Source organism: Homarus americanus, unplaced genomic scaffold (genome assembly GCF_018991925.1).
Source record: "Homarus americanus isolate GMGI-L3 unplaced genomic scaffold, GMGI_Hamer_2.0 scaffold32929, whole genome shotgun sequence".
NCBI lineage: Eukaryota > Metazoa > Arthropoda > Malacostraca > Decapoda > Nephropidae > Homarus > Homarus americanus.
This window is the reverse complement of record NW_024737097.1, coordinates 18,786,351-18,800,612: the sequence shown is the minus strand read 5'-3', so window position 1 is coordinate 18,800,612 and position 14,262 is coordinate 18,786,351. Positions and strand designations below refer to the sequence as shown.

Here is a 14,262-nt window from a genome sequence, read left to right as displayed (position 1 = left end):
TGTACCATCATAAAATTAAGATGTTATTTTTACTACAACATAGTTATTTGTCGTCAAAAAGTGGAGTTTGGGGGTCGGGCTGGGTTCTATTGGAATTAATCCCATATGTTCTGTTATTCACTTAACGCGGTTTTCACTTAACGCGGGACCCTCTGGGTTCAATTGACCGCGTTAAGTGGGGTACCACTGTATATATATATATATATATATATATATATATATATATATATATATATATATATATATATATATATATATATATATATATATATATATATATATATATATATATATATATATATATATATATATATATATATATATATACTGTACTGTAATGAGATAAAATACTCTATACCTGTACCTTATGATAATTACCGGTACTGGTACTGTACATGCATTTCTTTTATTATTATTATTATTAAAAAGAAAATTTCTGTATGCAAGATTGATCATACTATACTGTATGTAACTACAGTACCGTACAGTAAATAAAAAAAAATGTAGAAAATTACATATATTTACCCGCATTTACGTGTTGTAAAATAACCATAATGTACCATAGAGCTCACAGGTGGGGTATAGTTGGATATATGGTATCCCCGCTCGGCCCGGGAATTACTTGGCACTAATTTTAAATAGGAATTATAAGAGAGTATCCATAAAGTTGGAAATTCCTAACCGGAGTCATCCATAACCTGGGGAGTGTCTGTACTGTAATACTCACTGTAGACTGTTCCTGTATACGGTCAGCCCTGGGAGAAGAAGTATCAAATCCTCCTTGACCATGGGAACGGAAGTGCTATGGCACCTCTGTCCAGACCATCTCACACGAGAACAGGAGATAGAACAAGTACTGAGAAACACCTCCCTCATCGATATCACATTGGGAAGCTGGAGCAACATGGCAAATCTTGCAGGAGGTAGTCTTGAGTCCTGGACACCACAGTCAGCCCTCTGCTTGTTACTGGACAATTGCAAAAATGTTGTATGAACAGATCAAGGTGGCATTCAAGACTGCTTGGGGCTCATACATTGTTTCTGGTATCTTTGGACACTGGCTTGCTCCCAAGCTTTTTGAAGGCTCTTGCATTTTCAGTAAAGTAAAGAATGTATGTTTAGATGATGAAACTGATCATCACACAGGTGTTTCTTCAAGAATCATTAGCGCTTGAAGGTGCCAGATGTTTCTTGGTTATTTGTGAAATTGTTAGGTGTTCCTTGAAGTTATTAATGCAGGAAGGTGGCATGTGTTCTTATGTTTTTTTTAATACAGTGCAAGAAGGTGACAGATGTTTCTTCATGCCGTTATCACTTAAAGGTGGCAGTTGTTTCTTCAAGAATCTTTGATACTTGAAGGCAGCAGTTGTTTTTCACGAATTAACAGAACTAAGATGGCAGATGTATCTTAAAGTCATTAACACATTAAGGGGGCTGATATTTCCTCATATTATTGACATGAGGTGACTGAAGTACAGTACTGTACAGGTATATGGGAATGATAATACAGTATAGCCAGTCCTCGACTTACGATGGGGTTAGGGACCGACGAACAGGTCGTAAGTCGAAAATGCAAAAATAATACATAGAAAATCTAAAATGGGTGTCTCTTTTTCTTCTCAGCACCGCGAGAACTCTCACTTTTACGCTTGCCAGCCATTTTAAAGGGTATTACAAACGAAAATTTTGTCAGTACACAGCGCGATCACTAACGTCGGGACTCTAAAATACGTAATTTGAAAAATATTTTATACGACTGCGGGGGTCGTATGTCCGGGTGGTCGTAAGTTGAGTAGGTCGTAAGTCGAGGAGTACCTGTACTGTGTAGTGTATAATACATGAAAACATCCATTCAATGGAAAGGATCTTCCAGAACCTGTACACACTGTATTGTGCTTTAATACAAGTCTCTCTTCTTCCATATCTTGATAAAGCAAATATCAGTTAAATAAAATACAATATCGGGACATAGATAGGTATAGACAGGATTTTATAGTCATAATTCTGCTACATATCATATACCTGTATTTTGTGACACTTTACGTAAGACTTTGATGATGTACCTGACCATATTCAAATAATTTCTGTTTCTTGTAAGGCAGGAAATCCAGTAACTTGCACTATATATATATATATATATATATATATATATATATATATATATATATATATTGTTTACTTATAGTTGTTATCATCTTGTGTCATTGTTTTCAAAAAGGGTGAATACATTTACAGTTATTATATGTGATATAATGTCCTGTCATTTAAATTTTTACACTGATTCTAAAGAAAATTTCCACTCCCAACCAAAGTGCCTATGCAGAGGTGGTTCAGGAAATGAGAAGTGAAGTATATGAGGCCCAAGTCTAGTATGATGGCCCAGGAACCAAACAGTTAATAAAATACAGTGCATCCAAAACAGAACTGATATTACTACAGTCAACTGGGCTCTATAAACCTAAAACTCTCTTAAAAGTGGCCAGCAAAGGCGCAACTGTACTGAAACAATGGCAGCTCAGACACAGACGGCCGGAGCAAATGATAGTCCTTCCAGGCGCATTGTTACCAAAACTGTGAAAACCATCGTGCCTGCCCCTGAAGACTGTGAATACACACAGTTTTACTGGTAAGTTATACATTATGTTAAAATTGTGGGAATGATTTGCATGGCAGAATGTTCTGCTTCGTGCAAGTTAAGAATGGTGTATGTTTGGAATGATAGGATGCAGTGAAAACTTTTTGAAGAGACAAAAACTGCTGTGTGACATGCTAGCAAAAGTTTTCTTATGTCTTGTTTTTCCTATTCAATATTTAAGAAATGGTGCATGATTCTTTTGAATAGTCAATCGTGTTAACTGTTCCATATTTTAGGAGAGTATGGATTTTTTAAAGGAGCTCGGGTGCAGGAACTCCGAGGGACTTGAGTCGGCGGAGGAGGTGGAGACGGAAACTGGAGGATTTGACAACTTCACTGACGTGTGGTTTCCAATTTAGTTTGTTGTCAATGGTGACGCCGAGGAGCTTCGTGGAATCTACAACCTGGAGTGTGTTCGGACCTAGAGTAATGGAAGGAGGTGGGACAATGTCGGAGGAGAGGTTGATGTGCATAACCATGGTCTTGGTATGGTTGATGGTGACATGGTTGTTGGTGGCTCAGTTTTGGAGACTGTTCAATAAATCCTGAAGGGCGGTATAGTTGGGAGCAGAATTGTTGACGCTGATCCCAATGGTGGAGTCGTCGACATATTTCCAGCGAGCAGGGGTTTCTCTTAGGGCATCATTGATGAGCATAAGGAAGCAGAGTGGTCCCATCTTGGTGCCTTGGAGGACGCCACAGGTGAGTGACTGAAAGGTGGAGACAGCTCCTCGGAAGCGTACAGCTTGGCGTCAGTCACTGAGGAAGTCTGTAAGCCATGGTATAAGACTTCTCCGAAGCCCAAGGTCAATAGCTTTGTTGATGATTATATTGTGGTCGACTAGGTCGAATGCTTTAGTGAAATCAATGAAGGCGACAACTACAGACGTTTTTCGTTTCTCGAGATGGCTTTATTCATGCCTTTATTCATGATTTTGAAATAATTTTTCATCTTCAAAAATTTTCAGCTTTTTAAGGTTCTTTTTATTGGATTGTGTTTATGTTGGAAAGATTTTAATGCTGTATTGCTTTCTTCCTTTTACTAAGTCTTGTTATATTAGATGAAACAGAATGTACCTGTACAATTCTCACTTTATTTCCTTTTCTATACCCCTGATGGATTTAGCAGGAGGATTTAGTGGTAGGTGTCTGTTTGTCAGTGTATCTTTAATCAACTACGTACTGTGATAAAGCACAACACATAAAATTTTTTGTCATTTTCCTCTGTATCATGAGCTCTCTAGCTTATTGTGATGTCTCTCACCACCTTGTACTGTATGTAAAATGTCTAAATACAGGTACAGTATTGTAGCTACTAAAGTGTTCTGTTTCTTTAATATATAGAGGCAATATTTTAAAGAAATTTAAGAATACTGTAGTAGGATTCATTGTTCTCATGTAGGCTACTAAGTAAGAAAAGTATTTTTTTCTGTAAACCTTTTATCATACAGTGAAACCCCCATATAATGGACTTAAATCTAACGGACTAACCTCTTACTTGTACTGTAGTCCATTAAATAGAGGTTTTACTGAATACTGTATTAATATAATTTTCATTTTTTTTTACTTTGATTGCTTAATACTGTACAAACATTAGATTTGGATATCATTAAAACCCTGGGATTAGAAATCTTTTTTTTTTTTTTTTTTACAAATTTTCTGACTATGCTGTACCTCCTATTATAACTCAAGTTTCTTTCTTTTACAGTGAAGAAAATGTCTGGCAGCTGTCTGAATATGTGCGTACTCATGAAGGACAGGAGTTGGTTAAGTGCTTTGTGGCATTCATCAGTAATGAAACCCGTTGTGTACCACTATGGAGACAACGAGTGGGCAAATCTGAGGATAAGCTAATAACATGGGTACGTTGATTTTAGTCTTGTCCTTGGTGAAATAAATGGAAATTAGTGTAACATATAGTATATAAGGTTTGTTAGAAGGAATTAGTTAGTCTTGATAAGGGATTTACTTAAAGAAATATTTTTGGTTTACGATACTGTACAGAATTGTGCTAATATTAGGTGGGTTCCAGTTTACTTAAAAAAAAATTGGTTTGTATAATACTGTATATGAAAATTTAATAAGGTTTAATGTGTTTAACATAGTAATTATGGCTTATCTCAAAAGTGCAATAAATTGATATACATGTACCCTCTATTAAGATATGAAGCCTAGACATTTGATACGAGGGCATAATTTTATATTTTCTATATACTATTAAATTCTTCAACCATTATAGAGTAACTGATCATCCATTTTCTTTTTGATAGAATTGATCCTTTTTTTTTTTTTTTTTTTATCTCCTTCATGGCATTATGGCAGTCACTACTCGGTTTAACTTAATTTAAAATGACGCATGGATTATTTTTTAAAGTTATTCATGAATGCTTTTTTCAAATCAACCAACCAATAGAGACTTTTATGGAAAATAATTTGGGCAAGGTAACATCACCCTAGTGGAAAGGAAGATATCGAAGTAATAATTAGGATTCAAGTATCTTTACCCTTCAGCACCCTGTCGTAGTTTTTTAAAATTTTACCCTATATTTCTATTTATGAATGTAAAACCCCACCACATTTTCTCATTATTTCTAGATTTCTCTGTAAAAACCTTTTCTACTGCATTGTTCCAGGATTATTCTAACATCTTCACATGTGTTGCGCCGAGTGAAAAGGTACACTCGCGTGCTGTGTGTGTGTTTGTGTGAGTGCTTGTCCTATTCTCCATATGGTTTCTTTTGTGTGGTATACTCTTGCTTGCTTACTGCAGTAGATGCATTTTGCTTTCAGCCTTGCAGTAATAGCTTGGGATTATTGATATTACTCTCCTTTGTTTTTCCGACCATAAGTTCAAGTGTTTAATCATGACACCATCCAGAATGATAATTTTATGTGCAGTATGCAGCAAAATGTTTATGCAAAGTAAGCTCATGCTGATTGTATTTATTTAACTGCTACAGCTGAGTGCAGTGTTTTATAGATGTTGGTGAGACTTTACCTTAGTCCTTGCCATGTCAATTTACTGTAGTTATTTTAGTACAATAATTTTGATTCTTTTCATGAAGCTGTGAAGATTCTTGTTGAGCTGTCATAGTTCTTGCAGTAACAAATTTATTCTATTTTATGAAGGTGTTGATTCTAATTATGACATTATGAGGATTCTGTGACATCTTTGTCTGCTATGTCATGTATTTTTTGCTGGATTCAAAGTCAAGTGTTTTATTAGGTGGTCTGCCTCTTGCAGTGCCTTCAGATGTTCATTATCAGTGTTTGCAACAAACTGGAATGTTCTGCATGTGTGCCTGGCTGTCAGTAAGGAAAGCATTTTTCATGTGGTTATGGTAAAAAAAGAGACTAAAAAGAATAAGGGGTGTTTATAGTACCAAGGAAAAAAAAAAGGAAACCTAGAGGGAGGACTAAGAGAAAGTAATAATTCAGATTCAGAGAATTTATCCAGATATACAAGCAGAGTACTGTACAGTACAGGTTGAACCTTTTTATCTGGCACCCTGTGGTCCGGCATGGTTTGTGATTGGCTGTTTTGGTATTACAGTACATGTAGTTTGCAAAACTGGTTGACAAGGGTGGTGTCCCTGTTCCCTGTGCTCTTACAGAGTTTGTTCACTTTCAGCAGTCCAGGCTCTGTGTTGTTCTGTGTTATTATTTAGCTCTAAATTAATCTTTAATATGGCTTCAAAGAGACCAGTGAATGGTGGAAGTTCTAGTATTGCTACATAAGCTAGACAGGGCTTACATGAGATGCATACACTAATATTCCCTCCCAAGTCCATTTTATTAAAGAAACTATTAATACATTTTATAAATTGCTTTATTCAATAAAAACCCATCAAATATTAAGACATTTAAATGTAAATCTATGGGTCTTAGTTTGCACTAAATTTATAATAGCAGCCACTTGGTAGTTCACTTTTAGGTGGGTTTGTCTTCATGATGGGCAGATTTTGGCTGTATTCTTTACTGTATTTTGCACATCACAGTTTTGGGGAAAATTATAATATTTTTTGTTACCAGGAACACATCTTCAAATTTTTGTCCAAAGTGTGTGGACTTTTTTTTTTACTGGTATTGTATATGTATTTCTAGTGTTGGTGGAGTAATTGAATTTTGTCATTAGATTTGCTGTAGTTTGGAAATTTCTGTGGTCCGTCACTGGTCAAGTCCCAAAGGTGCTGGATTAGAGGGACTCAACCTGTACAAATATAGACTTATGTACAGTATATTAAGGTATAGGTGCAGTCATTCCCTTGTTTTGGCATCACAAATTTTTTTTCTTAACATAAATATAACTAGAAATGTAAAAAAAAAAAAATAATATATCACTGTAGAGTAGTCAATTACTCATAGTAGAGGAATCAACCTGCTTCGTGATCACAGGAATATAAAATGTATCATGTTAGAAAAGACAGAAAAAGTAAAATTCTTTCTTTAACCCTAGAAAGGAACCATCATTAGAAGAGAGAACATTTTACCCATGCAATAAAAAAAATCCAACATCCCCTTGCCCTTGGGTAACATCTTTGTAATAATAAAAATACGAGAATTGTTTAATTTTTTGTTTATAGTAAATGTTGTAAAAACAAATTTGTGATCAGGAGAGATCATTTTAGTGAAGTATTGTACAGTACAGAAAATGCACAATATTTGCTTGTAAAAGTTAATTTTTCAAATGTAAACAACTTCCAAAAAGTAAGAGAACATTAGAAAATACTAACTCATGCACTATCATAAGAATTAAGAGAATTGATAGATTTAAGAATGAAGATAGGAGGCATGAGGGTCACAGAAATACAAAGAAATTTGGATGAAAGTTTATGGCACTAGTGTGAACATGAGTAGGTTACAGATTGGTGAAGATAATTTTAGTGAAGAATGACAGAAAACAACACCAGCAATGCAGAAGAATTGTGAATGAAAGAGTAAGAGGGTATACTGTACTGTAGAGATAGAAGTGTCACCAACTTTACAACTTTGTATTGCCGTTTATCAATCATTCTTTGTGTGCGTGCGTACGTGTGTGCATACTTGATGTGAAGTTGGTTGAAGAAAGCGGTCACAAATTGAACATGGTAGTGAGTCCATGAGTAGAAGAGAACAACTGGCCCTTCTGAATGCTCTATGAAAAGTCCCTTTAGGTGTTTTTCCACACTAATATTGTACTTATGAGTTACCAAGTAATGGCTGTCATTTGTAAATATTGTTTTATTTTTGTTCTTTTTTGTTGTATGCAATGCATGTATCCCTGTTTATTTTTCTTTCATTTAGTTGCTTTGTAAGTACTTGGAATTGCTTATTTTTTACATTTTATTGTTTTAAGTGTGAAATATTTAGAGCACTTGAGGTATTTGATATTGTATTGTCATTATAGTTAAGTGCTTTTATGATAAATATTGACTCATAAAGTGTATGATATTTGCCCTGTAATTATGATGCCTTAGATTTAGATTAAGTTCAGAGGTATCACTGAAATATGTATTTGAGTAATATAAAAATCATAGTTGGTTGTGGAATGTTGCTGTCCATTACCCCTGGGTGATGTTCCCTGCTAGAGATCAGTTGTATAGTATAAAATGTGGATATACTATCATTAAAAATGGTTGGCTACATACTGTACTCTTCACATTTTCAGGACTACCACGTAATTTTTATGTATGAACCTGATGACCGGTGTCTGGTGTTTGATCTTGACTCGGATCTACCATTCCCCACATACTTCCACAAGTATGTCACAGAGACACTTCGCACAGATCACATTCTTCGACCAGAGCATCACAGGTAAGTGTTAACCTTGTCAAACTTTTACCTTTTTTTTTATGGATTATGCAAGACTTACAAAACACAATTAATTTTAGAATACATGTACGTTTAATTTTCACTCTTTTTGCAGTATAATTTTAGGTAGAGTTTTCTTTCAGTACAGTATCTGTAGGTTTTTTGAGGTTGAGAGTAAGGCAGGGATGTAGCAGAAAATTAATTTAGGTGCAGACACACCAGTGCATTTGATGTACCACCAAACAGTGGTCCCTTGTGGTTAGAGGCAGCAAAAAGATACAGTAGAGTATTGGAGTCCTTTAGAATAGGTAAATTTAATGTGAGTTGAATAAGGGGAAATGATATTGTTTAAGATTTTGTAGATGGCAGATGAAATATACCGGTATTAGGAACTGAGAGAGAAGTCTGCTGGGAGGAGGAGTATGTGAGATTGATTTCATGTTGTGTGGGGATCCGTTGGGCAGAATCTAACTACAGTACATACTTTTATCATTGATTGGCAATGTTCTTTCATGTTTTATATGAATATAACTTAACCACAAAATACAGGACAAATTTGATTTTAAGAATGTTTGTCTCTATGATGGATCTGTTCTGGACAACAAATATTGTACAGTGTATAGACTTGTACTTCTCACTGGACTGAATTTTTAGATGCTTGGGAAAGACAGAATTTTGGCCAACTAAATATTTTTACTTTATATAAAATAGATTAAATCATACCAGCATTCTTACTGTGTGTTTCCTTTTGTATTTTTCTGTACAGTCACTGTTTGATGTTTCTTTTCAGGTATTTCCGTGTAGTACCAGCATCTGTATTCCTCCAAAAGTTTGCCAGTGATAGACGGCATATGAGACGTGATGATGGGACCTGGATGCATCCACCCCCACCATCCCAACCAATTGCAACACCAGGTTAGTTGTAATATTATTTTGGTGATAGTACAAATAATGCTTATATACAGTAATTACTCTCCCGGTATATTTTTTATCCCTGGTCAGCTTACTAGCTAGTCGGGCAGTTGGTCTGCTCTTTGTTATGCACTGTTGGCAAGTCCTGGGTATGTATGGGCTCCCAAAAGTGCTACCACAACATTCACTGGCACCTTATTCCAAGAGTTCAAACCCTTATTCCAGAGAACAGTTTTCTGTACTGGTGCCTGTAATTTGAGTCTTTGACCCCCTAGTGGCATTTCCATCTGCTACCTCCAGCAGTAATGTTCTTTGAGATGCTTGTAAACTCTTATTAAATTACTCCTTGCCCTATTGTATAAAGCAGGCAATTGGAGTTGTTTTAATTTCTCTTGGTATGTATGGTGCCTATATGCTGACACCAATTTAATGGCCCCCTTTGGATGTTCCCAATCAATTGGCAGTCTTTAGCAAATCTTAGGGACCAAACAAAATAACTATACTGTACTTCAATTGTGGGAACACCACACCTTTGAAAAGCCTAACGTGGGATGGACCTTCTAAGTATGTGTAAGAGTTTTGTATAAATCTTAATAGCTTATTAGCATGTTTCACCTCTCTTTGATCTGAGAAATTCAGTTTGTTGTCGGCATAAACTCCCAGATCCTTTTCACATTTGGTTTCAATTTATGGTGTATCTTAGGTGAATCCTCTTGCATTTCATAATGTTAAATCTTGGCTTTAATTCCTTTGACCAATCCTTATAAAGATCTTCCTATAATGATTCACATAGCAATAGGTTCTTAATTTCCTTGAATATCCTTGAATATCTTAGTATGGAAGAATGAATAGCTTATGGCATATCATTTATGAAACAAACAAACAAACATTAGTCCCAGCACACTGGCATACAAAATTTTCTGCCATTAATCACCACACACTGCTTGCAGTCATAAAGAAAGTCTCCAGATCACACCATGTGGAAAGAAAGAAAAAGAATCAGAAAATGTCCCTTTAAATATGTTACAGGTACTATACTCTACATTATTATTTATTTTATTTCAAGTATCAGTGTTCAGTGTGTTCCTGTAGACAATTTTTTTATGAAAATTTTTCTCAATTTCCAGAGTGTGTTCACAATCTTGATGACTTCATCAGCATGGATCCTAAGCGAGGTGTTGGCACTGTGTACAACCTTCAAGACTTCGTACGCAGATTCTACAAGAACATGTAAGGTGTCCACATATACACACAATTAACCTCTTCATGATGATATAAATGATGCTCAGTTCACAGAAACTCACTTTTGCCAAGGTTGGAATGCCTTTCATATCATTTATCACCATCAGCTTTAGTGAAAGAGTAATTTAGGTTCTTTATGTGGTATTATTAGCTTAATATAGTTCACTGATTTTATGATTTCATTTGTACTTACTTTAAAAATTGAAGTGCTTGTAATATGTTATAATCTATGTATGGAATTAGGTTTGATCTAGTGTCTACATTTTTATCAGAAACTTAATAGTTTTTTGGATTTAATATTAAGATATAAGGTTTTGATATTCATTGTACAAAATGGTTATCTTCTAAGAAATTTATATTATGGTGATTATTGCAAGTGAGGAACGTAGATGAATTTTCATATAGCTACAGTATTATCGGGGTTTAGAAAGTTACTTATTAATTGATTGCCTTCACAGGATGCATTGTATCTGCTATGGCAAACCTAGAAATATTTTATTCGTTTATTGAACTATGTCAATGATTTTACATACGGTATTGACACTAAAATTGTAATTGTATCAAAATGTAATTTAAGACCTCAGTGGTAAAGATGGAAGAATCAAATTAGAAATCTTCAGAAATATAAACAGATGAGTATGGAGGAATCTGCAGAGATGTAGATAGACAGTAAAATGGAAAGATTGAAGTACAGTACTGTATGTGGAGGAATTTATAGATATGTTGAGGAGGTTCAACATAAAATGGTCTGCAGTATAGACAAAAATAGACAAAAAACTCTTGGTATATATATATATATATATATATATACTGAAAAGTGTTTATATATATATATATATATATATATATATATATATACACTTTTCAGTATTTGATATATAACTGTTCAAAAATGATAGATGGATATACTATTTACTATCAGAAAGGTGGCTTCACTATTCACTATCAGATATATGGAAAACCATATACTACAGTACAGTACTATATTATCACACTGATAGGAATGTTTCATTATCATTTAGTAGATGAATATACTACTGTACTCACTTTCATACAATGGAAACCCTTTACTATCAAATAGAGGGGAAAGCTATTAACCATAAAGATGAAGACAATACTGTATTATCTTTCAGATAGATAGAACACTTCATTATCCAATAGCTAGATATTATTCACTTTCAGATGAATGTACATATTATTCACTGTTCAGAAAAGATGGATACACTATTTACTACTGTATTAGGTAGGTAGACACATTGTTCCCTATCAAAATGGTGGGAACACTTTACTATCAGATAGATGGGACATACAGCTAAATGTCTGGTCAATGGATATTCTCATTGTCAAAGAGATGGATATACTGTTCACTAACATATAAGTGGATACACTGTTCAGGATCAGATTGACAGATTTGCTGTGTACTATCCTATATATGGAACCAATCTTCACTGTCAAATAGATTGATGCACTTCGCTATCATAAAACCTTTGTTAGCTGATGCAACTACAGTTTGAACTTATGGGAGAAAATTTGTTTCTTTAATAATATATTACACTGCTCCCTCACTTAAGATGAGTATCTTAAATACAGATTCATCTGAATATTTTATTTTTTTAATTACTACCTGGTATCGCTTAACACGGGGCTAAGATTCGCTCGAACATGGATTGAGCCCGGCTAAAACGGGAAAATTCGGCTGAACGTGGTCAGTTAGAACACGTTTTGTGTGGGCCAGCTGGGAGTTGAGTCCACAGGTAGCATCCTCATGCTACCCACGCACACCATGTGGGCCCAGTGAGTTCAGTGTAATTTAGAATTAGAAAAAATATCTGTGGAGATGGCATGCTGCTATAAAATAAGAAAAATGAAGAGCATGGGTGTGTATTTGTGTGAAGTGAGCATATGTGTGGATGTGGCATGTCGCCATGTTAGACTGTCCCTGTCGCTACATCCCCCTAGCTCTCCCCCTACCAGGCTAGGCTGTTATTGTTATATTTCAACTCATAATTTTGGGTAGATATACAGTATGTTATTTAATTTTTATTTTATTTTTTTATTCTTTCACATGCACTCACAATCGTTCATACAGAATGTGCAAAGAAAATAAAAGACATAATTATCATAAGGTAAAAAAATAAAGGGAATAAATATTTCTTACATGCTCAGTTGCTAGCGCACAGATAGTGGGAAGAGGAGGGGTGAACTATGTTGGGGGTCTCGGCTGTTACAGTTTCCTGTGTCTCACTTGTAGTGAAACTATTGCCAACTGGCAATGCAGTATTTTTTTTTTTTTTTTTTTTAGTATAATTTTTATTTATTCCTCACATTTACTGGTATGCATCCTTTGCAATAACTGGGGTATTCCAGTAGAAGTGAACTACTGGAGAGCTGTACAATGTCTTCAAATTTTAGTTTTGGTGTGGGTGGACTTTTTTAGGTCTACCTGACACATCCCCTATCTCCACATGTTATAATGGGTTTGTTCTCCGTGGATTCGTTCTACACATCGTTTTCTGGGAACACAAGCCCTGCTTTCAGTGAGGGGTCATTGTACCTTAATATTGGACTGTATACATTTACTACATGGAAATATTGTGTTGTTGTTGTTGCTGTATCTGCAAATTTAAGATTTCAAGAATATAAAATAGACTAGACTAGAGGATATCAGTCAAAAATTACTTATTTTTTAACCTTTAGTTACTTTCATGTTTTCTTGTATTTTTCAAGGATTTTTAATCAGAATTATTAATAACTAAGTGCATTTGATTCTGGCCATACTGTGTTGTAGAGGGAAAAGTTTAATAGTGAAAAAAGTTACTAAGAAGTGCTTAATAATGTAAAATTTTTACGTGTATATGACTTTCTAATACTGGTAATCATCTACAAATCTTAAAAATTTACTAATGTTCCACCTCACAGGCATGGCTGAAAAGTGTGTAGGGTCATTTTCATTGGACTGCCTTTTATATTCTTTTGGACAACTTGATATTTGGGTCACTGGCTGGCTTTAAAACTTTATCATAAGAATAATAAATATAATTTGACATGTTGATATAAAATAATGAATTACATTCGTTGCTCAGACCAGTGAAAATCACAGGGTGGTATTAATGGAGGTATTCAACAAAAGCAGTTATTTAACATAAGTTACTGTTGTAGATCAGAATGATTAACAAATAGGCTTAAGCTACAATACTTCTTATAGAAAATACAAGTACTGTATTTTATATAGCAAAATTCATGGTTATTGATTCAGTGAGGTGTATTGAAAGTTACAACGAGTTATATACATCAAATAAGGTTAATGTAGTATTGATATAAATTGAAATTGAGTGCATTTAAAGAGAAGTTGTTAGTTCCTGATTGGTATAATTACATTTCTCTGCACTATTATATACAGCAATTTATGAATTAGAATTACAGGTGTATATGCTTGTGGGCATCAGCAAACCATCTTTGTGCTCTTGGCTGACATTGACTCCCATAGTATTTTACTCTACCTTTTGAGGTTTTTATTCTCGCACATCAAAAATTTTTGTGACCTGCACATCATTAACACTTCTTTATTTTTGTTTTATTTTTTATTTTTCCTTATCAATTTTGGTTGTATTCATAACTCTTACTACATGGGGAGGAATGGTAAAATTCTGATTGAAAAAAATATATACATTAACAGTTAATGA

At 34.5% G+C, this 14,262-nt stretch overlaps 1 protein-coding gene across 8 annotated transcripts in view; it reads left to right on the top strand.

Annotated features, from left to right (window-relative positions):
• The window catches only part of LOC121873268 (protein N-terminal glutamine amidohydrolase-like), a 28,057-nt gene extending 13,906 nt beyond the window's left edge, over positions 1–14,151 (top strand). For 7 of the 8 annotated variants that reach the window (XM_042376701.1, XM_042376700.1, XM_042376699.1 and 4 more), the window contains exons 2-7: positions 2,313–2,626; positions 4,344–4,497; positions 5,269–5,310; positions 8,283–8,428; positions 9,216–9,340; positions 10,465–14,151. In XM_042376701.1, coding sequence (XP_042232635.1) covers positions 2,508–2,626; positions 4,344–4,497; positions 5,269–5,310; positions 8,283–8,428; positions 9,216–9,340; positions 10,465–10,571 — 693 coding nt within the window. In that variant the 5' untranslated portion in view covers positions 2,313–2,507 and the 3' untranslated portion in view covers positions 10,572–14,151. The remainder of the gene's footprint in view (positions 1–2,312; positions 2,627–4,343; positions 4,498–5,268; positions 5,311–8,282; positions 8,429–9,215; positions 9,341–10,464) is intronic. The other variant, XM_042376705.1, reaches the window with a different exon arrangement.
• Positions 14,152–14,262: the final 111 nt, after the last annotated feature.